This window comes from Bos mutus, chromosome 2, assembly GCF_027580195.1.
Source record: "Bos mutus isolate GX-2022 chromosome 2, NWIPB_WYAK_1.1, whole genome shotgun sequence".
In the NCBI taxonomy this organism is placed as follows: domain Eukaryota; kingdom Metazoa; phylum Chordata; class Mammalia; order Artiodactyla; family Bovidae; genus Bos; species Bos mutus.
The window spans coordinates 20153171-20178086 of NC_091618.1; the positions used below are offsets into that span (position 1 = coordinate 20153171).

General features: G+C 36.2%; 1 protein-coding gene across 5 annotated transcripts in view; it reads right to left on the bottom strand.

Annotated features, from left to right (window-relative positions):
- Nucleotides 1-8850: 8850 nt before the first annotated feature.
- The window catches only part of AGFG1 (ArfGAP with FG repeats 1), an 81231-nt gene continuing 65165 nt past the window's right edge, over nt 8851-24916 (bottom strand). For 3 of the 5 annotated variants that reach the window (XM_070385621.1, XM_070385615.1, XM_070385626.1), the window contains 4 exons: nt 20103-20150; nt 18102-18260; nt 17144-17235; nt 8851-16272 (listed from right to left, as the gene is read on the bottom strand). In XM_070385621.1, the coding sequence (XP_070241722.1) occupies nt 16213-16272; nt 17144-17235; nt 18102-18260; nt 20103-20150 (359 nt within the window). In that variant the 3' untranslated portion in view covers nt 8851-16212. The remainder of the gene's footprint in view (nt 16273-17143; nt 17236-18101; nt 18261-20102; nt 20151-24916) is intronic. The other 2 variants (XM_070385617.1, XM_070385629.1) reach the window with 1 other exon arrangement.

Here is a 24916-nt window from a genome sequence, read left to right on the forward strand (position 1 = left end):
CTACCAGTTGATGGACATTTGGGTTGTTTCCACTTTTCATCTATTATGGAAATGCTGAAACGAACATTTATGCACAAGTTTTTGTGTAGACATGTTTTTATTTCTCTTGGGTATATACTGAGCAGTAAAATTGCTGAGTCATATGGTAACTCTATGTTGAACTTTTTAAGGAACTGCCAAAGTGTTTTCCAAAGCAACTGTATCATTTTAAATTCATACCAGCAACATTATGAGGGTTCCAACTACATCCTCACTAACACTTGTTTTTGTCTGCCTTTTTTCTGTAGCCATCCCAGTAGGTGGAAAATGATACCCACTGCCTTTTTGATTTATCCTTAATGACTAGTGATGCTGAACATTTTTCATTTGTTTACTGGCCATTTGTAAACTGTTTAATAGAAAAATGTCTATTCAGATCTTTTGCACACTTTCTGGTTGGGTCATTTGTCTTTTTATTACTTAGATAAGAATTGCTTCAAATAGTTAAAACTACAAAAAGGAATGTATTACACTCATGTTTTACCAAATTTGAAATACATGTTTAAACAAATTCAAATGTAGTCATATTTTGCTTGCAATTTAAGTAATTTTTATGAATATTTAGAAAATTAAGCTCTATTGTTATAATAAAAAAGGAAAATGTAAGAAATACCAAAAGCTCTACCAACTCTTAAACAGACAGTAACAAAAAGTACCAAGTAAATTTAATTTTATTATAGGAAAATAATTTCAATACTTGATATATTAATATTATTAACTCACATATTAAGCTCTTCTTTTGTAGACTGGCCACATAATTTTTTCCAATGACAAGAAAAATTACCAATGGTTGCTAGATGTCCATCAATAATTGATTACTGTCTTCATGTAATTTGAACCACAGACTTGTTCAAAGTCAAATTAGTAACATTTTGTTATGTCAAGATTCAAAGAGAAATGTCATATTTCTTACCATTAAAATGTCTCCTCAGGAATGTGACAATTCCTAAAAAGATAGAAAATCTTCCTTGCATATAATTTTCAACCTTTTAATATTTCAGAGATCGTCCTATCTTGGAATCTTAGCGGAAATCATTTCAAAGTTTTAAGATGGTACTTCTTTCTCAAGCACCTCAAAGAGTATTTTTAAATATTTTATTCTATAGATAATTCCTAATTCCCCATTATGGTTGAGTTTTATGCATCATATCCACTATCCAGGTCCTGGTTTCCAAGTGAGTCCAGACAAAATATAAGGCAGAGGCTACCCACTGGGTGAACACAGCGATTCTTTTCAGGGTCCAGTCAGATGGGACAAGAATTTGCTCCAAGAGTCCTTGGAGATGCACTAAACCAAAGACAACACATCTGGAAGGAAGCCAAGATCAAAGCCAAAACAGAACGCACGGTGTGCCCAACTAAAAGCGTCAGGTGAAGACGGAAAGTGGATGGAAAGCTTCACTCTCACTAGCATAAACTCCAGGAACACAGGGCTCTTACTTTTCATCTACCTCCACACGTACCATCATGTAGGCACGCTGCAAATAATCTGTTATTTGCTAAACTTATGAATGAAAGTAAGGTTTGGAGCTTTATGTTCAGGGGCTGAAAGAACACTGAGTTCTCCCCTGTGTGTGCTGAGGGCCCTGGGGAGGAGTGGCCAAGAGCCCAGTCCACAGGTGCTGAGATCAGTGCAAGCAAGAACACCAAAATGAGTGGGGAATAAACAGTTCATCAATGAACATGAATCTACATCTCAAAGAACTGCCAGTCCTCCTCTGGTTGACATGCTGTCGACATTTCTCAAGTACAGGTCAAATTTTCCTACTTCTTTATGTGTATCAGGGGTTGGCAAGCTATGAGCCGCTAGTCAGATCTGGGAGGTAGTCTGTTTAATCAAGTTGTATAGGAATATAACAAGTTGTATAGGAATATGTGTACAGTTTGCATATTATCCATGGCTGTTTTCATAATACAAGGGCTGCCCTCATCAGCCTTGCACATACATAGTTGAATCAGATATATAAATATTTTTAAAACTAAGTTTGAGTTGCCCACCATGAAATCAACTGGAGCCTGCACACAGGCAAAAAGCTATAAAGCAGGAAATTCAGTGTTCCCTTCTTCTCATTGTCAACTCCTCAGTATAGCAGTTTCTGCCTGCTATTGGTTGCTCTCCAATGCCTTCAGATCACTATATCCAATATTTTTCCAGAATCCATAATTATTTCTGAGTTGGTCACACAGGAATTATTGAAAGATGGAAGTTCTTTCCTACATTTCTTCTAAATGCTATGAATGTTCAGACTCAAGGCTGTATCTCCAGCTGAGACCTTTCACTTCAGTCTCTGAAACAACCTATAGGTTTTATCTGTGTATTGAACTCTCAGTTTATATAAACTGACCTCAACAACTTTTCTTCCAACTACTTCAGCAAATGTCACTCCCATTCATCCAACTGTCTGAGCCAGAACAATCATTTGGGTTGTTCTCTTACCCCTAGAATTTTACACCATCTCCCCATTATACTGGCTCAGGTCACTATCACTTGTCACATAAATTACTAAAAACCTTTTAATTGTCTCCCTACTTCTACTTCCATCTCTTCAGTAAATTCATTCTTCACACTGCCAGGCCAAGCCATATTTCTAAGCAAGTCTGATCACATCAATCATTTCCTTAAATCTCTTAACATCTAAACACTCTTGTCCACAACTTCTAAAGTCAAAACCCCTAAGATGGCATGTTAGGTGTCTGCATGCTCAGTTGTGACCCCGTGGACTGCAGCCCACCAGTCTCTTCTCTCCATAGGATTTTCCAGGCAAGAATGCTGGAGGGAATTGGCTTCCTCCTCCACGGGATCTTCCCAACCCAGGGATCCAACCATCTCCTGTGCCTCCTGCATTAGAAGGCGGATTCTTTATTACTGAATCACCAGGGAAGCCCATCTAAAATGGCAGCAGTCCTTCAAGACCTGGCTTCTGTCTTTGCAATCTGAGCTCTCATCATTTTGACTCGTCTCTGTACTCCCTTTGAGATTCTCTAGCATTTCCCCAGATTGTTTGCACTAGATTATCTCAGTGCCTGCATTTCTCTAGGCAACAAGCTAGATGATTCTTCCTCCCTCTTCAAGTCTCAGTGGGTTATTTTCATAGAAAACCTTTCTCAGTGCTCTAGTTTGTTAGGTGTTTCTCCTATAACCACAGCACCTGACTATCCTACTTATTTTATTGAGCACTTGTGTCTACATCCCCCACTGCACTGTAACTTATATTACACTGTAATTCTAAGTTTCCCTCTAAACTTCAGAACAGGTACTGTTCCTTCCTGTTTAATCCCAGTATTTTACTTGGTTCCTGGTTCATAGTCCATACTTTATATGTGTTGATGAATCCTCAAAAGGTATGGAGTGGAATTTTTTAAAGGGATTATTATCTTACCAGTGCCAACTCTTATTTTCTCAGAAGTTGATCCAAGAAACCCTCATTCATCCAAGCAACATTTATTGAATGCTTCGCATGTGCCCAGCCCAGCGGTGGTTACAGTTATTCAGAGGTAACTGAGACAGCTATTGCTAGCGAACGGTTCACTGCCTAGTGGGGCTGCAAGTGAATAAAGGAGTGATGAATACCACGCTAGAGCAGAAGCATACGTTAGACACGTGAGAAACCCTGCTGATGGTAAGAGAGAGACGTCAGGAATCAGCTTTTGGAGAATGGTTTCCAAATAGCTAAAAAGTTGCATTTACTAACCAATTAAGAAACAGGCTAAGGACACCTCTAGGCAACCTCCTCCGGGCACAACCCCTCCCTCCTGGCTGCAACGCCAAAACACTAAGTAGACCAAGCAAATAACTCCTGGGGAAAGAGCCTGCTTCTGTGGCAAGTTAACTATTTAAAATGCAGAAAATGAGATACTGTCTTTTTGCTTATAATAATGCCTAAGACTTCTTACAAGTCCCACATCAGTAAGGATCAAGCAAAATAAACATTCACATCCTGCTGATGGGAGTATGAACTTGGTAAAATCTCTTCAGAAGGCAATTTGGCAATGTAAATACTTAGAAAAGACCAATCGCCAAAAACCTACTCCTGGAAATTAAGCTTTGAAATAGTAACATTATATAGCATGCATACAGATGTATGGGTAAGAATGTTAAAAATACTATTTGCAGTAATACCAATGGAGTGTTGGGGCATTACTTCAGCCTGCGGCACACCAGGCTTCCCTGTCCTTCCCAATCTCCTGGAGTTTGCTCAAGCTCATGTCCTTCGAGTCAGGCAAGGGTGTAAGAAGACAATTTTAAACACGAGTTCTTTAAAATCACCATACATTATCCCTCTTCAGTCAGTTTCCTGCAACCTGGGCCATAACTCAGCCAGCAAGGAATGTAACATGCACGCATCTTCCTCCTCTGAGCCACCATCCTTCTGAGTCACACACTCAATCCCAAGTGGACTGGCACAGTTCAATTACTGGCACCAAGAGATAATTCTGGTGTCCCTGGGTGGTTCTGTTCTGTCTGCAGAGCTGCCTCTTCTCCAGTGACTGGTTTCATGGTGACAGTGAAACCTGTGCTCTTCAAATTCATCCTTCATCTTATAGCATCAACCAATGCCTTATGTGCTATGAGATTAATACTGGTATGTTTCTTTACTAATCCTTCTTCATGAATAGCCTCCACACTGACTCCTAACTCCTAAAAACATTTAACCTGAACATTCTTAAGGAACTTAATTCAGAAGTGCTTCTACATAATTTCTTTTGATGGGCTTTTAGTGTACCTTTTAAGATTCTTTAGAGCAATTTTTCCAAAACAGATGGACTTTTACAAAGATTTAAAAAGCTAAAACAAAAATGACTTATCTAACATAGCGTGCTGTGGTTCATGGGGTCACAGAGTTGGACATGACTGAGCAACTGGACTGACCATAGTACCTACACCAGTGCTTCTCGATCTTGAATATGCTTACAATTTACCTGAGACTCATTAAAATGCAGCCTGTGATTACTATCCTGGGATGAGAATTGACATGACTAACAAGAGTCCAGGCAATGTCCAGGCTGCAGCTCCTCAGACCAAACTTTGAGTAGCAAGTGACCATAATCATCTTTAATGGAAAAGCTGAAATATATATGCTTTAGAGGATTCCAAACTAATACTATTTTACAATAACTTTAAATACAGTTACTGTTATTGACTCCTACTCTGCTTTCCGTGTTCTTTCTGCCCTAAGAACCTGGAAGTATTTGCAACAAGTATTCTTACACACAAACACACACAATATTCGTTATTCAAATGTTGAGGACAAACCTGTACAAAATACTGCAAATAGCTGCTTCTCCAATACGGAGTCCCCACAACACATGCTTAAGAACTGTGGTGCTGGAGAAGACTCCTGAGAGTCCCTTGGACAGCAAGGAGATCAAAGCAGTCAATCCTAAAGGAAATCAACCCTGAATATTGACTGGAAGGACTGATGCTGAAGCTGAAGCTCCAATACTTTGGCCACCTGATGCAAAGAGCCGACTCACTGGAAAAGATCCAGATGCTGGGAAAGATTGAGGGCAGGAGAAGGGGGTGAGAGAGGATGAGGTGGTTGAATGGCATCACCGACTTGATAGACATGAGCTTGAGCAAGCTCCAGGAGATTGGAGGAAGACTGGTGTGCTGCAGTGCATGGGGTTGCAAAGAGTCAGACATGACTGACTAACCATTCAGGTATAACCTAAATCAAATCCCTTATGATTACAGAATGGAAGTGACCAACAGATTCGAAGGATTAGATCTGATAGAGTGCATGAATAACTATGGACAGAGGTTTGTACCACTGTATAGGAGGCAGTGACCAAAACCATTAGAAAGAAAAAGAAATGCAAGAAGGCAAAATGGTTGTCTGAGGAGGCCTTACAAATGGCTAAGAAAAAGAGAGATGTGAAAGGCAAAGAAGAAACAAACAGATCCAACTGAATGTAAAGTTCCAGAGAATAGCAAAGAGAGATAAGAAAGCCTTAAGTGAACAATGCAAAGAAATATTAGAGGAAAACAACAGAATGGGAAAGACTAGAGATCTCATGAAGAAAATCAGAGATACCAAGGGAACATTTCATGCAAAGATGGGCACAATGAAGGACAGAAACAGTAAAAGGACCTAACAGAAGCAGAAGAAATTAAGAAGAGGTGGCAAGAATACACAGAAGAAGTGTACAAAATAACACCTAAATGGCCCAGATAACCACAATGGTGTGGTCACTCACCTAGAGCCAGACATCTGGACTGTGCAGTCACTTGGGCCTTAGGAAGCATTACTACAAACAAAGCTAAATGGATGTGATGGAATTCCAGTTGAGCTATTTCAGTCCTAAAAGATGATGCTGTGAAAGTGCTGCACTCAATATGCCAGCAAATTAGGAAAACTCAGCAGTGGCCACAGGACTGGAAAAGGTCAGTTTTCACACCAATCCTAAAGGAAAGCAATGCCAAAGATGTTCAAACTACCATAAAATTGTGCCCATTTAACATGCTACCAAGGTAATGCTCAAAATTCTTCAAGCCAGGCTTCAATAGTATGTAAATTAAGAACATTCAGATTCTCAAGCTGGACTTAGAAAAGGCAGAGGAACCAGAGATCAAATTACCAACATCCACTGGATCACAGAACAAGCAAGAGAACTTTAGAAAAACATCTACTTCTGCTTTATTGACTACACTAAAGCCTTTGACTGTGTGGATCACAATAAACTGGAAAATTCTTAGAGATGGGTATACCAGACCACTTTATTTGCCTCTTGAGAAACCTGTATGAAGGTAAAGAAGAAACAGTTAAAACCGGACAAAGAACAATGGACTGGTGTAAAATTGGGAAAGGAGAAAGTCAAGGCTGCATACTGTCACCTTGCTTATTTAACTTACAACTTGGCCACCTGATGTGAAAAGCCTACTCACTGGAAAAGACCCTGATGCTGGGAAAGATTGAGGGCAAGAGAAGGGGACGACAGAGGATGAGATGGTTGGGTGGCATCACCGACTCAATGGATGTGAGTTTGAGCAAACTCCAGAAGATAGTGAAGGACAGGAAAGCCTGGTGTTCTGCAGTCCACGGGGTCGCAAAGAGTCGGATAAAACTTAGCAACTAAACAACACATAAAAGCAGGTCAGACAGCACAGTGGTAAAGATCCGCCTGCCAATCAAGAGACAAGATCCAATCCCTGGGTCAGAAGATCTCCTGGAGAAGGAAATGGCAACCACTCCAGTATTCTTGCCTTGAAAATTTCACGGACAGAGGAGACTGGTGGGCTATGGTCCATGGGGTCGCAAAGAATCAACACTACTAAGCTTCTGAATACTCACAGAACACATAAACTCCTCTCCCTCCCATTTCAGTTCAGGCTTAGTCCTCAGTCTTACATTTTATTCCTTCAAGACTGACACTCCTTTATCAGTCTGTTGTACACAGGACTGAGATCTCTCCTAGTCTCCAGAGCCCTTTTCTCTGCTCTTGATTTGCAGGGATCACCCTTCCCCCATCAGTTGCTCCAAGGAACTGGGGTGGAGTGGTTCTGAATGTCTGCTTTGACAGCTGGGTTTAAAGCTCAGTCCTGCTGCTTAAATTCCTTGAGCCAAGTAAACCACCACCTAGTCTGTTTCATCTGGTAAAATAAAGTCATTCCTACATATAAGGTTACGAGAATAACAGGAAATGTTTAAAAAATATTCAGCAATGTGACACCAAAGTAATACAGATTAAATGGAAGATACTACGACACTGATATACAGCATTTAGCACAATTTCCTTCACCTGAGAAATCCTCGACCATTACTTAAAAAGTCAAAATTTTCTGCATTTAAAAAGATAGCTCTGAATAAAAGAAACTGAAAATAGTGGCCATAATATGAAACTATATGGTGGTGGTGTTACCTGTACTTTCAAACTAGAAAATACAATAGTTTATGCTCAACCTAACAGCTATTATTATGAAATGTCTAATTCCAATTTCCAAAGCTAATTATTCTCTAAACATATATTCCAAATGGCTGATGGGAATCATGTTTTACCATTTGGAAGATATTTCTCTTTAAAGCTGGGGAACTGGCATCTAAATTACCTGCTCATTGAATGCCGGTTAACGCAGAATTTAAAACTGAAACACAGGAAACTTGACTCTGGGTCAGTACCTTTCAATCCTCAAGTTCAGTTTTAATTTTAAAAACGTTAGCATACGACTTAAAAAAAAAATTTTGAGTCTTTCTTCACCTAATAAGACTAAACTAAACTTTAGTCTCCCTCTAGATGGAGGGGAGGGGGTGGGGAGAATAGTGGTAGTTGAGTGAAATTATTGATTCAGAGGAAAATAAATTTTCTTCTGGGTTTTGATGATTAATGAAAGTAATTTAAACAACAAAAATGTACAGAATTGGGACACAAAAAATAATGGCTACTACCAGGAAATAAGATTAGACATATGAAGAACCAAAGATAGTTTACTATGTGCCTTTTAAATTTCAGTCCGTAGTAGAGAAATTAAAATCTAATTACAAAAACCACTGTCTTAAAAATCAAGCTAGAACAATATGAATTTCAAGAAAAAATGTCATCCTTTGGGGATCGGGAATCAGTACTGGAAATTCAGTAATAAATACGTGCCTTTAAAAAGCAGATGCTTTGTAATTTAAAAATCAAAGAGAAAGTGACAAAAGTTGCTATTAATGCACAACTAATGGAACAAAGAAAGTAAGGCTGGAAGCAGATGCATCGTGTGCTTGGCAGGAACAAACGTGCACGACAAAAGGGAAATACATTACTCTTCAGTGTTCCAGATGTCTTGTTATGTTCTGTGACCATCAAAGGAAAAAGGCTACTACTTTCAAATGGTACATAAATTCAGGAGTCTTTATTTTGAAAAAATTATTCCAACAATGTTTCACAATGAACAATAAATCAAATATATCTACCATATATTTGAAATGAAAATTGAAATCAACCTGTTTTTGCCTAATACCTAAGACCACCTCTTGCAATTAAGACTGGTCTTCATAAATCTTGTCATATCAAAACATCTTCCAAGATATGCCCTGCTGACTAAAACGGCCTCGCTCTTTCTTTCAGATTTCTCAGTTATCTCATTCCCTATTCTTAGCCTTAAGTGCTGATATTATTTCTCATAAACGATTCCAGAAACCAAGACTTGTCCTTGACTAATGATAAACACAAATAAAGAAATTCTTGACTCTATAATCTTGTGAGGAATGAGAACTGGAACTTTCAGTTATTACCCAAGTCTTTTCTAAGGCAAAGGGAGTTAATTTTGGAGAAGTAATAAATAAAACATGTGGTTGTGCCAAAAGATTTTGCCAAATTAAATTCTATGTTCTCATCTCAAAAATAAGTTATATTCTAAGCTAATGTAGATAAGGAAAGGCATAATACCAACAAGTAGTAATAGAAAATAGTCCCAAACCTTGAACGTTTAGAAATGTCAAGGGTCACGGAAAAATTAAAATTAAGGTGCTAAATAGATGTGAACTTGCACAATTTTCAGTGAACTAACTGAAGGCCTTCACAGTTCAATTAAAAAGTATGAGATTTTTCAAACATCTTAAGACAGTCATACAGAATCTGCAGGTGAGATTCAAAATTGAATGACGTCTATTTTATTGAGTTTAGAGTCAGGCAGATTCATGACTAACCTTCATATATGCATAAGGATATTCTCATTTTAACAATGTTTTTTAAGTAGAAAAACTCTATAAACAAATATTCTTCAAAAGGGGCGTCCATATAATGAAATCTTGGAGCTCCAAAGAGATAATGAATTAGAGCTGGATGTGGTAATATGGAAAAATAACCAAGTTAAACAGAGAATCAAGTTATAAAACCATACATTTAGAACAACAGAGGACAGCAAGTGGCATATATATAGAGAGAAAGAAGTATATAATAAATGATAACATTTCTGAAAGACTATACAAAAACACAAGTAACTGTATTTCCCTGGGATGTGGGAAGAGAGTCACAGGAAGGAGACACACTTTTCCACTTTATACCCCTTTGTATATTGCGTAATTTTTAAACATCATAAACATGTCTTATATTTTGGTAACATATAAAAAACCTTTAAAGTCTTTAAAAAACCTGATTGTACCCACAGCATTCTATGAAACACTGGGTAACATTAATTCACAATCCTTTCATGCCTTTTACTTAACGATTATTTAGTCAAAATTAGAAGGCTTCTGGGTTGTTTGCTTTCTCTGTCCCTCAAGATTGAGGAAAAGGTGAGAATTCAAGTTTTAAGTCTCACTGGTTAAACTGTAATTTGGATAATATCTATTTAAGATTCCAGAGAACCAATTAAGAAACTAACCAATGAACATCTGAATCACCAATTAAAATATTTTATCTAGGATCACTTTTCCTGGTTACAAAAGCCTGAATCTTTAAACTCCAAAGCCCTGTGAGTTCAACGACCCTAGATTTCAAAAATATAGTTAAGCATGTTGAATCTTCCTCCATTAGCATAAAATAAGCAAAATACATAGAGGCTATCGAGTTTGAAAGGAAATACATTTTTGGCAAGTCTTCACCAGAAAATAGCATCATAAATTCAAATCCTACAGAACTGACTCCAAAATCAGAACAGTTAACAGCTGGCATAAGAGGATCCCTTTTATGTCTACTCAGAATTTGCCAATTCAAAGGCCTTAAAACGTTTTTGAACGTTTGAGGCTCAGAAAATTTATAGTAGTAGGCTAGTGGCCACCTTGAGAGTACGAACACCCTTCAAACTACACAAAATTCAAGTTTTTAAAACACGGTGATGGTCAAACAAAACACAACTGCAGAGAGAATTCAGAGTAAATGCCATAAATGTGCAACCTCTACATTAGAACAATAATTGGACTTTTTAAACCAGGGTTTTCACAACACTTGGGGGTCTTTCCAGATTAAATACTTCAGTGCCCACTACACTTCTAGAAGTAATTAATTACTATGTTTAGTCGTTCAGTTGTGTCCAACTCTTTGTGATCCCATGGACTGTGGATGGCCAGACTCCTCTATCCACGGGATTCTCTAGGCAAGAATGCTGGAGTGGGTTGCCATGCCCTTCTCCCACGTTGCGGGCAGACTCTTTACTGTCTGAGCCACCAGGAAAGCCCTAAGTAAACTAGTGTTCAAATGCTTACTGAATTAACAACACAGAAAGCTCTTCAAATACTACATACAATCACCTAATAACCAATAAATTTAATGAACTGGGTTGTGGAATTACCCATCTGTGCCCTGCTGGAGCTGGCCTGCAAAGTGAGGCTGATGTGTCTAACTCCAAGTTTAATTTAATTAACATCAGACTGGTAGCTGAAATCAGCCATGGTGAGAGTATTAATATCACATGTATCAGTAAGCACTACAGAACAGGACACTTTTTCATGAGAGAGAAGCATTCACCAGCACAACATATGACCAGCACATCTTGGTCGTATATTCAATTGTTCAAATATACCACATAAAATTTTTAATGAATGACATGTTTTAAAATATACAAGGCAAAAGTTAACTAATGAATATAAATTCAATACAATAACACATTTTAGTAACAGCACCCTTTCAAAAGTAATTTTACTACTGTTTAGGGCACAGACTTAATAGTTGGAATGTTTCTCAAAACAGGAGTTATTGTGATACTTCAAATGTCTCTTAATTTTAAAACCTGACCCACTATTTACCCCCATGAATTTACTTGTAAAGTTTAAATAAAACCCTAGAGAATAAACTACTGATTTCAGCAAATTATGAATGGAATCAAAATTAAAAATGATTTTTATTAGGTATATAAGATATAGAAAGAGATTCTCTTATAATTTCATACGATTTTTAAAAAATCTGCTTACACATAAATGTGAGAGCATCTTAATCCAGCAATAAAACACCTGCTCCCCAGAGCAAAAGCCCTGTCATTAGCCAAATGCCTTGCTTCTTTCACCCTTAGTATGAGCCCACTTTACGGACCATATGAGATAATACATGAAAAGCATTTAGCAAGTTTCTGATACACTAAAAGAGCTTAATAAACCACACTCTGTAATACCGTCACCATTATTACTTTCAAGTCATATCTTTAAACAAATATATCTTTATAAGGTCCCGTAGAGATTAACTTTCTGATATAAATCTGAGACTGCAAGTGGAGGCCAAAGATGAGGTGAGTCACTCTGAATGTGAGTTTGGAGCAGGAGCACAAACATGAACAAAGAGGCCCAAGAAGCAAGGCACAGGCCGGCCTGAGGACAGCAGAATGTTTTACTGTATGCCAACCACAGCAGCAAGAGGTGACTGACTATGTATCATAAACTACCTTTTACAAAGTCACAATGTCTTCAAAAGAATTTAAAAACATTCTGTTTAAATGAGAAACAACAAGTGTTCTTTCTAAAAATGGACAAGTATAAAAAACCACTGGGGGAAAAACCCAGAGCAAACTTCTTTCTTAAGTAAATACATCATTCCTTTAACTGTAGCCGACGTCTTGGAAGGTAATGATTTTTGTTAGAGAAATCCTATTTTCATTCCTATATATGTATATATATACACACACATACATACACAAAGTTAAAATTCTTTGTTAACTATAAACACAGTAGAGATAAGAAATTATTCTTCATTTTTGAACTTTCTTTAGCAAGGTGTAATTTTAAAATAGCTATCTGACACTCTACCAAAAGAATACCACAATTTCAAAGTGGTCAAAAGAATAAATAATTCTAATATAAGTACTAATATCCAAGAGCCAGAACTTGGAATATTCCTTTTAAAAATGAGATATTCACCAATTTCATTATTACTGAAATACATTCAAATAAAAATCAAAGGAAGAAAATCCAGAAAACAACATTTAAAAAGTTTGCCATTTCAACTGAAATTTAAATTTTTCTCATCAAGCCAACAAAAACACTCAGAAGTTCAGGGAGAAGTATATTTACACTACAACTAAACATCGTTGTCACAGAAAATACAAATTTAAAGTGTTGTGCAGTGGTTCTCAAACCACTGTAGTCTGAGAAACCCCGCGGGTCCCCCGCAAAACCCCAAGTCAAAACCATTTTCAGCATACTAAAATGTGTCTGCTTCACTCGTGGCTTCCCAAGTGCGTGGTGGAGTTTCCCAGTGCCTACACACTGTGTCACCTAAAAGAGCTGCAATGTGAAAGCAGTGTGAGAATCCCACTGCTTCTGTTGGGCCAGATTTTTAAAGAGATGTGCAAAATGTAAACAATGGTCTTCTGTTTGTGGAAAACAGTTATTTGCCATCAAAAACGGTATTTATGTTAATGTGTAATGAGTTTATTATTGTTACATTTAAATGAATAAATATGTTTTAAAACTATCTCAGTACTAATTTCTAATACACCAAATACTGAGCAATACAAGCTACATAAACAAAAGCTTTTTGGAGATCTTCAATAACTAAAAACAGTTAATAGTCCTGAGGCCAAAATGTTTGGAAAGCAGCCAGTTAAGTTATTCTCTTCATTTTACCAACTTACAGGAACTGTACCAACGAGGATATATGTTGGGAGGTGGGGCAACTCAGAAGTAAAGCAAGCACTGATGTGCTTCTTCAAATTTACAGAAAGAATTATTCTGCGGAAGCAAGTGACTACTTGATCTCTATCTTCACAAAAATAAGAGTAAAATATACCTTTAAAGTAATCAATAAAGCTTGTCACCCTAAAAGAAAATTTTCTTTCCTGAGCAAACACAAAAGGAGAGAAGATGACTCAACCAGTACAGTAAGTTAGGAAACTGCGTCTTCATGTTGCTACCACTGAGTATTTTCTCCTCTTCACTGTTCAACACAGTTCTGATAGTCCATGTAAAACCAGAAGCAAATCTGAATATGAAAGTCTGAGGATTCAAATCCACATTAAAGTTGGATCACTTCTTACACTAAGCATTTTGATTTTATAGCATTCAAAGTCAACAGGAGTTTCCACTTAATTACAAACCTCAAGGTTTACCCAGAAAAAAATAGTCTCTAAAATAATTTTAATAACAACTGTTTAATTTACTTATTTCTTAGATGGAAAGCCTGGTAGGTTAACTGGGTAATGGCCTTCAATGGTATAGCATAACTTGGTACAAGAGTTGACTGGGACCCAATACAATCTAAAACATAGGAATTCAAAGACATCTCTTAAGTATTCCCTCCATGAGGGGGCTGGAAGGTGACTCCAAAAATTTGGAGAGATTTCAAGTATACACCGACATACACCCAGACCTTTGCAGCATTCATTTAATTCTAAGAGAAGAGGCATACTGTTCAGAAAGGGGGCAGAGACTTCCCAGTCTGATCAAAGTAGTTCAGACAACTATACATTCAGCTAGATAATGCACTGGACAGCAATGCTTCAAGAAGTTTAAAACTCAACACAGATTTTAATATACTATGAAAACAACTCCTGTAGTCACCATTTGAAAAGGTATTCAGCACGAATAATGTTTGAGGAAACTGATGTTCACCTCTTTTAATACCAAAGCTTTAAAAACAATTTTAAGTATTGTAAGAAAACTTTTCAAATATGTATTACATATTTACATATGTAATTTCACCTTTTCTTGATGACACAGAGTCACAGTAATAGGCAATTTTCAGAAGATGGTGTATATAGTGATGCCCTCTTAACGCCTGGCTGTCCCTACACTAACTAGTCTTAGACAGTGTATGCTTGTCATACATTCTATCTCCTTCGTTTCAAGCCATAACTTCTGAACTGTTAATATGCCACGGTCTGGGAAATCTAATAATCAAAATTTCACATAAAAACATGAGCTCTAACATATGGACTGTGTGACTTCTGTGGGCTGCTCAAAGGCATTAAAAAAAAAACAAAAACTATTACAAGTTTTTCAGTTGTGTTCTGTTTTGATGAGATTGCCAGATTATCACTGGATGAATCAGGCATTATATAAATATTTAATCAAGTTCACTTGAATATTAACATAAAGATATAACTAAACATTAGTATCGTTGCCTTTTTAAACAAAGTATTCTATAACTTTAAGGTAACACTGGGTTCCAGTTTCTTTCCCCTAGAAATGAACATAAACAAATGTCCTATTAATATCAGTTTGTCCAAAGAAAAAAAACTGAGGTGCAATCATGTCACAGTTAATGCATGTCTGCTTCCAATACATTCAAAGACAATATTTTTTTTAAAAAATCAATAGTTAAAATAAGCCTTTTGCAGTCTGAGAATTCAAGATACTTAAAAAAATTTGTAAATACACATACATGCAAATTCTTCATATATACAAATTTTCACAAAATTAAGAAGTTGCAAAGAAATTAGAAGGATTACAGTGAATCTAACAAGCTACATTAAATGCTTTACCACTGACATATTCCTAAACATAGCAGTCATAGTAGTTTTAATAAATTTTCTACATGGCCTTTTTATAAAATTTGCTTTTAGACATAAAAGTTAGTCACTAGAAGTCTTCTGAAACTCTAATTTAAGAATTCAAGATGTTCTCAATTCACTACTGATATTTAAGGCCACTTTGGTAAAGGCATTGCAGCAAGAACACAAAACAATAGCATATTTTCTAGTATTTATTTTTTTCACCTGCAAACTGTTGCAAAACATGATCAGCTTTATTATGCAGACAGGTATCCCTCTACATTTTTAAAGAATTTAGGCATGTATAAACAGAAGAGCTCTTCAGAAAGGAAAAATTCAAGAATGACTAAAACCTTCCAATTTTGACTTTGTAACTTTCCAGTAGCAATGGTTAAAGTGATTTTAGGTCATTCATTTCCCAATTTAAGACAGCACCTTAAAAGTGGCTGATCTATTTCCCCAGTAACATTTCTCACATAACAATGTGTTAAAGTTACAAATACTGATATGCACAAATAGCTAATTTCTAAGAAAAATATGTACAGTACTGCAGCATAATGAATGTGGTATCTGCAATAACTTAATATTAGCCAATTTTTAATATACATGATACCGCTACTTTTTTTTTTTTTTTGCCAATTCACAGGTTAAAAGTTGTTACTGGAGCCCTCTGTTTCGCACATATTACCTGGTGTTTAATACACAATGCAGGCTTTTTAAAGACTTCTCTTGTGTTTAAAGCTAAGATCAGTGAAACAAGACAACAGTGCAAGAGGCGGAGAGATGTAATGTGACCATGTAAAAGTTCGTTCCAGTAAAGTGTCTATATAAGGCTATAAGAAAGGATTGGTTGATGAGCTTCCTGTTGGAAATTGTCCTGTTGGTGCACCAGTCTAAAGGAAAACATAAGACAAAATAAATAGACAGACAAGAGTGTGTGGGAAAATAATAATATTTTTTTAATTAATAGTATTTAGATTAAGTATTATTAAGTGAAATCTCTCAGTCATGTCTGACTCTTTGCAACCCCATGGACTGTAGCCTACTAGGCTCCTCCATCCATGGGATTTTCCAGGCAAGAGTAGTGGAGTGGGTTGCCGTTTCCTTCTCCAATTCAGATTAGGGTTTTATAATTACTGGCAACCATATTTATTCATTCCTATTATTAAGAAAGGAGAAGGAGGCAACAAAGGATGGGATGGTTGGATGGCATCACCGACTCAATGGATAGGAGTCTGAGCAAACTCCGAGAGACCATGAAGGTCAGGAAGCCTGACACGCTGCAGTCAGTGGGGTCATAAAGAGTCAGAACACGACTTAGTGACTGAACAACAATTACTGTTCTTAGCAACATACTGTAACACAACTATAGGTTACCAGGCACTGTGTTGTGTCTTTTATATCCATTACCTCACATAATTCTGTTAACAGATTCCAAGAAGGGATTGGTCCTAAAAAATACATTTACCACACAAACCAAATGACTGCAGGATTCCTTTTTCACATTGGTCACTAAATCGGCAGCCTCTCATAAAGCAGAATTTTGATAAGAAAGCACAGAAGTTTCATGTCTACAATAGTTTACTGTCAACGTTTTGCTTTCCAGCTGATTAATGTGTTTTCTTAAATCAACAAAGATTGTGCACAATGGCTGCCTCGATTCGTACAATCTTGCATCTGGGAGGAATTCACATCCTGCTTTTCCCACTCTGAAAACAACGCAACGACTTACTTACAAAGTGCTTAAAACTGCATCTCACTTACCATAAAAGGATTACTAGACACTCCAGCAGCTCCAACTTGACCAAAAGGGGTTACCACTGGCTTTGTTTGTCCAAATGCTGCAAAACCTGCACCTTGTTTAAAAAAAAAAAAAAAAAAAAACCAACAATTATAACCTATACCTCTGAGCGACAATCAAGGAGTTTCAGAAAAATCCCCACCAGAGCAACAATAATTAAAAAAATCAATGTTAACTTGTTGAGTCTCATGTTCTTCAAAGTAAGTTAAAAATTTCAGTGGCATGTCTTAAAGAGACATGTCGATTCCCCAGAAATGGTTAATTCCAGTCTGTCCCAGCTATGTAAGTTGCTGACAAAGGATTTAATCAAAAGATGAGTTTGTTGACTATTTAAGAGGGGATGTGACCCAAGGATTTCAAACTTCAGCAAATGAACGGCCAAAAAATAAACAAAATCCACCCAAAACAAACAAAAAAGACTACAACAACAAAAACAGAAACAAAACCTGAAAACTTTCTCTAGTGAATCTTCCTAAAAAAAGTAACAAACTCGAATTACAATACAGTTACCTTTAGTCTATGTCACCACCACCACCAACAAACAACAAAATATATACAATAAATGCAACAAAATCAACAATTCTCCAATGCAAAGCAAACACTCTAGGTCTATCAAGTTTCCTTTTAAAATCAAGAAGCATATTATAACACAGAACATACAAGAAAGATACTGGAGATCCTGAGAAAGAAGAGGTACTCTTTAGTTTCAGATTACTCCCAAATCTATAATCTGGTCACAAAAACTTACTAAATCACTCAATTTTCTGAGGCCTAACTCACCAAAGGTTTCTATATCTGTGTAATAAACAATCAGTACATAACACTAGAGCATTCTTTAGATAAATCCTTTTGTCCAAACATTCAAATTATGATAAAGGATACATGCCATGAACTTGGCACCAGCCAAATGTTAACTCTTACCATTGGGCTGTTGAGAAAAAGCTGTCTGTTGAGGAAAAGCTGCTTGGGCTGGGAAGGCTGGCTGCTGGAAGCTGCCACTAAAGCTGGTGGGAAGACTATAGGGAGCGGGAGTCCCGAAGCCCGCAGGCATGCTCATGGATGCAGTGCCAAAGGTCGCCGCTGGTGGGAGAAGGAAAGGCTGATCACTTACAAACAAAAACGGAGGTTGTCTATACTCATACTCAACAATGTAAAATAGACATCATTTACCTTCAAAATAGAAAGATGTATTTTAAATCCCCAAACTCCAACAAACTTAATAGCAAGTTTTAGTGCCATACAGTTGAATGTAAGCTATAAAGCTATCATTTGAAATCAAAAGTAAACCTCCCAAAGTAATTATATAAATGAGTCTAAATAGCAGTCTACTTTTAAAGTCCATCATCATGCAATTCACATGTATACTAGTATATATATTTTTAAGTTTTGCTTTGTTATACATAGTAAAATAGTCAAACATTTATATCTAGTGAACTGTCTGCTATAATGTAGTATATGTATTCCTGGAAAAACCTCTGCAAAATAGTTCACTTAAAAATAAAACTTACAGGAGAAATAGGGTCTGCAGCAGGCCACTCAAAACCTATGCAGCTTTGTAACCATAGTCAAAAAATGGATGGGGGATAATCCTAATAAAAACATTAACACAATTAAACTATATAGACTCTCATTCCTTTTTTGAAAAGTATAAATAAACCAAGATTTCTTTGCATAAGGGGTATAAGGAAGATAATATTAGGACCAATGAGTTATAGAAACTGGGGCAAAGTACACAAAAACTGAACAGAAAATGAAACAGGCCTTCTTAAAAGAGGCAAAGAATGTAGGGATTAATGACACTGTACCCAATAACTACCATGGCCTGCCATATCTACTCACTATAACTTCATGGAATGAAGCACTCATTCACAGGTTGGGGAAATCTGTGTGTGAACTACAGCTACACACACACACACACACACACACACGGTATGCTGCCATCACCCCCCACTTACAATGAGTTATAAATTCACATTATTATATTACTCATATAAAAACACACATAGTAACAGAACGATATATTACTTTTTCCTAATGATTCAAAACAGAAGCTTTCAACTATATGTTCTAGGAAAGAAGAGCCAACAATGTTGCTTTTAATACAGAACACTAGCAATTACATAGTAAAGCATTTTCAGCACTATGTTATCAAACAAGATAATTCACTGCATTTTCTGATTCTAAGAAAAAAAAATTACCAACTTGAATGCTGACTTAAGGCACTGAAATTAATACTACACGTGCTATATAGAATTATCTTTTATTAAAAAATTAAAAATCTGTTATGGATGTTGCTCAAAGTAATTCTCATAATCCTTATATTTGTAACAGTGCAATTCTCCTCAGTGAACCTAATTAAGATGGTAAAATTTTAAATATTACTTTTTATTATTCATAAGAAAAAGGAAACTAAGCCACTGGGAAGCAAGTGAATTAAAGAATAATAAGCACACTGCAAGGGAAACAGAAGGGTTTCAGAACAGACAACAATACACTGACATAACTTTGACAGCTCACTTTTTAAGAAAGCAGTATAAAGCAAAAGTTGGCTACAGTTAAGCAAAGCCAAACTCCATGGAATAATGTGGTAAAATGGTTTGGTACATAGAAAAGGTGTGTCACTCAAAGTACTATGAATTCAAACTTAAGAAAAATAATCAAAAAAGCTATTAACATTCTATTGTGACCATGGAGGTAAGCAATATGCTTTTCAATATTAAAACATAAATTACCACAGAAGATTTTCATGTAACTATAAAGTAAATATAAGTTATTCCCAATGCCACACATCCATGCCCACTCCATTTTAAAACATGGAAAAAACTTAACTTCACATGCAGGGATCCAGAACACTAGCAGAAGCTTCCACAAGCAGGTAGACAAATTGCCACACAAACCTAGATATTAGCTGTGGCCACCTACCAAAATGAGCGTGAGGAAACACTTGAGAATGCATTGCTCCAGAAAGGCCTTATGGAAAGCCATAAAGAGACCAGTGTCAATTAACTTATGAGTAACTATTGTCGAAATAAAAGTAAATTTATTTCATTAAAAAATTCTAAAATTAGAATACACTTACAAAGGAGATAGCATAAGAATAAACATAAAAACGCACCCAGAGTCTTTACTTCAACTATATTCATGATACTAGTATTTACAGTGTTTGAAACAAAGAGATTAGAATAATACCAGAAAAACAAATATCAAACAAAGAAACATTTATGAAATACAACTTTTAAATAAACACTAACATTTTTTTTCATGTGAAGATGCAACAATATACATAAAATGATTTTCTAGGCCTCAGCAGTTACTCCCAAAAATGCTATTCATAGAATCACCTAAAATGATCTAGTATCTACCTTTTAGCATTTAAAAAGTCAAATCTCAGAGAAAGCACCTGAATAATGTTTGTTTTATTTTCAACTCTACATTAACTAGAAACTAGTAAAGACAACTCAAGGGAACAAATTATTCAGGGAAAATTAGTCAGTGGACTCCATAAGAAAGGTGAGCAGCACTTTCAGTTTAAAATATGATGGCTAAAAAGAGAGAGAAAAGAGAAATTCATCCCATGCAGATCTTAACCTGCATGACTGAGGTCAGACAGGTTATACGTAAAGAAAAGTTCTCAACAGAAATCAAATTTAGGTTAAGTACTAGAACCACTGTTTGAACTATACCGAGTGGGACTGTTTCTAAAAATACATGTCCACACATTTTAAAGAAGCACACTTAACTAACTAAATTTGGGGAAAAACAACAACTGAGATACGAAAGTGGTTCTGAGTCTTGGGTCTGTTGTTTTCTAATTATAGGACACTACAACTTCTTTAAGCCTCAGTATCCTCATTTGAAAACAAGGGATGGAGAGGCAGATACAGTAATACCTAATTTACAAAGCTGCTGTGATTAAAAGTACTAAAGAGTAAATATTCAATGAATCTGTTCTTTTTTCTTGCTAACTTAAAAGATGCTGTTTATAGCTTCTTATACATTCAACAAAAGGTTGACTGAGGTAGAAGGGTTCTGTGATAAACAGGCTTGGTCACTTTATGTTTATCTCCTTTCTTAGAGCATGTTACAAGCTCTGAGAAATCGTGCATTAATAATACTGGTTCAACTTTGTGTTATTAACTCAGCACTTCCCATATGCTTTTGGGCACAGAACCCCTTTCCACGAAGCACTGTGATAACATCACCTCAGGAGACGTGTTCTACATAATACGCTTTGGCAAAACCTGACTTTTAGTCAACAATGATTGTTAACTAGTAGTAATTGCAATACTCAATCTGTAACACTGATGCCTAGTTCTGGGCTGCTATCAAAATATTTTAGACTTGTTTTTAACAAGCTTTTTGAGATATAATTCATGTATCATACAATTTGTCAACTTAAAGGGTAAAATTCAGTGTTTTGTTCTTTTTAAAAAACACATTCACCAGGTGTACAACCATCATCACAATTTAATTTTAGAACATTTTCACACACCTCTCACTAAAAGAAATTTCACACCTATCAGCTCTCCATTTTGCCCCATCTCCTTTCTGTCTCTATAGGTTTGTCCATTATTCTGGACAGGTTATAAATAGAATCACACATTATATGACATTTTGTGACTAGCATCCTTTATTTTCCCTGCTGTTTTCTAGATGCATCAATGCTGTACCATGTATCAGTACATATCATTACTTTTCACTTTTTATTATCAAAAAAACTCCACTGTACAGCTATACACATTTGCTTTATCCATTCATCAGTGGATGTTCACCTGGGATGTTTCCGTGTTCAGTTGTGTCCAACTCTTTTGAGACCCCATGAACTGGAGCCTGCTAGGCTTCTCTGTCCATGGGATTTCTCAGACAAGAATACTGGAGTGGGTTGCCATTTCCAACTCCAGGGGATCTTCCTGACCCAGGGATCAAATCCCCATCTCCTGCACTGCAGGCGGATTACCACTGAGCCACCTCAGTTGAGCCAAGACCATTTCCACCTTTGACTACTAGGAATAATGCTGCTGTAAATACTTGTAATACAAGTTCTTGTGTGGACATATATTTCATTTACTTTCCTGTAAGTGAAATGAGTGGCACCAGTGGAAATAGTGCTGATTTAGATAGAAGCACTCTGGGACTAATACTGCTGCTGCTGCTAAGTCGCTTCAGTCGTGTCCGACTCTATGTGACCCCACAGACGGCATCCCACCAGGCTCCCATGTCCCTGGGATTCTCCAGGCAAGAACACTGGAGTGGGTTGCCATTTCCTTCTCCAATGCATGAAAGTGAAAAGTGAAAGTGAAGTAGCTCAGTCGTGTCCGACTCTTAGCAACCGCATGGACTGCAGCCCACCAGGCTCCTCCATCCATGGGATTTTCCAGGCAAGAGTACTGGAGTGGGGTGCCACTGACTAATTAATACTAGTCATTGGTTAATCAGGCAAATCCATCTAATTGGCCTCCACCTAAATAATAAAATGGCGATGCTTGGCTAGATGCTACCATGGTTCTTTTGGTTCTACATTTCTACAAGTTTATTTCTTGGGGCAGGGGGTGGTAAATGAGACACTTTTAAAATCATTCATTCATTCAATGAATATCAGAAAATAAAGGGTACTCATTCAGGGGCAAAGGAGAGATTTAAGAGTTTTAAGAGAATGTCCTAATAACTGAAAACTATAAAATTATATTAACTTTATTAATTAAAGGGTTCAAGGGCTCTAGAAAAAATAGAATGCTAAATATTATAGAATCCTAAAAAAAAAAAAAGCCTTAGGCCACATTGGCCAGCCTTTTGAAGGTTTCTATATAATGTGGTAAAAGAAGGCCCAAAAGCTATTAAATGCAGGAAAAAAAATTATTGTTAAGATGTGCATTTTAACAAAGAAATGTATCAGCAAAACTTTCTAAATAGTTTGCATAGAACTATTATTTAATACCTCTTTCAAAAGCTACCTCAAATGGAATTTAACAATACTAATATATGAGAACAACAAAACATATTTCCTAAAGAACTAATATTAAGTTTGATGATATAGAACACTGAAAGTACTTAAGCATAGTGTATTTGTCAAACTGTTGTTTATATTTCAGCTTCAACAGAAACACATTACATAGTTAACACTTGCTTTGACTCAGTCAATTCAATAAGATGACCAATGTGATAAATCAAAATGGTTTACAAGAGAAAAGATATTTTACCTTGAAATAAAAATTTGTGGACATACTAGATTCACCTTTCAATAAATTTTGCTTAGACTAATATTAAAACTACTTTATATTATCTGAACAAGCTTTTTAAGATATAATTTGTACACTTTACATTATTTCACATCTTATATAGAACCTTAACTTTAAGGACTTTTGTACTCTAAATAACAGCGGGTGTGGGGGTGATAATCCTCAACTCTAATAAACAGAACCAGTCTGGAGGTACAATCACAAAAGAAAAATAACAGGAATGATTTACCAAGTACATGGGCTTCCCAAGTGGCACTAGTGGTAAAGAACCTGCCTGCCAATGCAAGAGATGTAAGAAACGCAGCTTCAATTCCTGGGTTGGGAAGATCCCTTGGAAGAGGCCACGACAACTATAGTATTCTTGCCTGGAGAATTCCATTGACAGAGGAGCCTGGCAGGCTACAGTCCATAGGGTCAAAAAGAGTCAGACACAATTGAGTGACTAAACACACACACATACACCCCAACTATATACAGTAACGCAAAGACGATGCAAGGTGATCTGCATCATCTAATTCTCACAATATCCCTGACAGAGAATACTGTTCACATTCTATAGAAAAAGACAATAAAGTTCAGAGGAGTTAGATCAGCATGATCAAGGTATAATATGTTTCCATCCTTCAGTTGTCAAATGGGGTTATAATAGCTATAAACATCTCAACAGTTATTATTATTACTGCAAATAATGTATTTTCCTATCACTTTTTCTCCATTCATTAAGAAAATAATATACAGAAAGCATTTTTAGAGTAAATGCTAAACCAGGATTTGAACACAGATCTGGCTCTATCCAAAACATATACACTTAACTTCCCTGAGCCTCAGTCATCTCAGCTGTAAGAGTGATTAAAACATCTGATGAGAGTTAAGAGGACTAAATGAGACAATGTACAAAATACCATATCATTAGACATTTTAAAAATTCATTCCATGAAGTCAAAATAATATGCTCAGAAACAGAAATATTATATACATCATTAGTGATGAATAGTATATTTTGTCCAAAACACAACAGAAATCTGAAATAATCACTGATTATGTTTAAGCATAGTGTATTTATATGTATTTGAATGAAAATAAATCATTACAAATTACGTGCAAAATTCAAATACTTATATAACATACATTCTGTGAGATAGCAACAGATTATGAATGAAGACATTATATGAAAATGGAAGTTATGGTTCAAACTTCCAATATTACAGTTCTCAACCTTGCCAATGACAAAAAGATGTGCTAGTAATTAGTAATTCTTAATGGTGCAAATTTATTGTGATGTAAAGCACCTTACTCTCTCAAAATATCCCATCAACATATGCTATAAGTCAACCTTAAGGCTTTAGTTCTAAAGTTATCTAAATCTAAAAATGGACAAATTCAGCTTAATGGGTACTGGGTCATACCACATGCACCTGCCAACATTCCAAGGTACTGGCAAATATCTCTGGTGTTCAGGGTAATAAGACAAAAATCAAAGAGGCAAAATATAAGAAATAC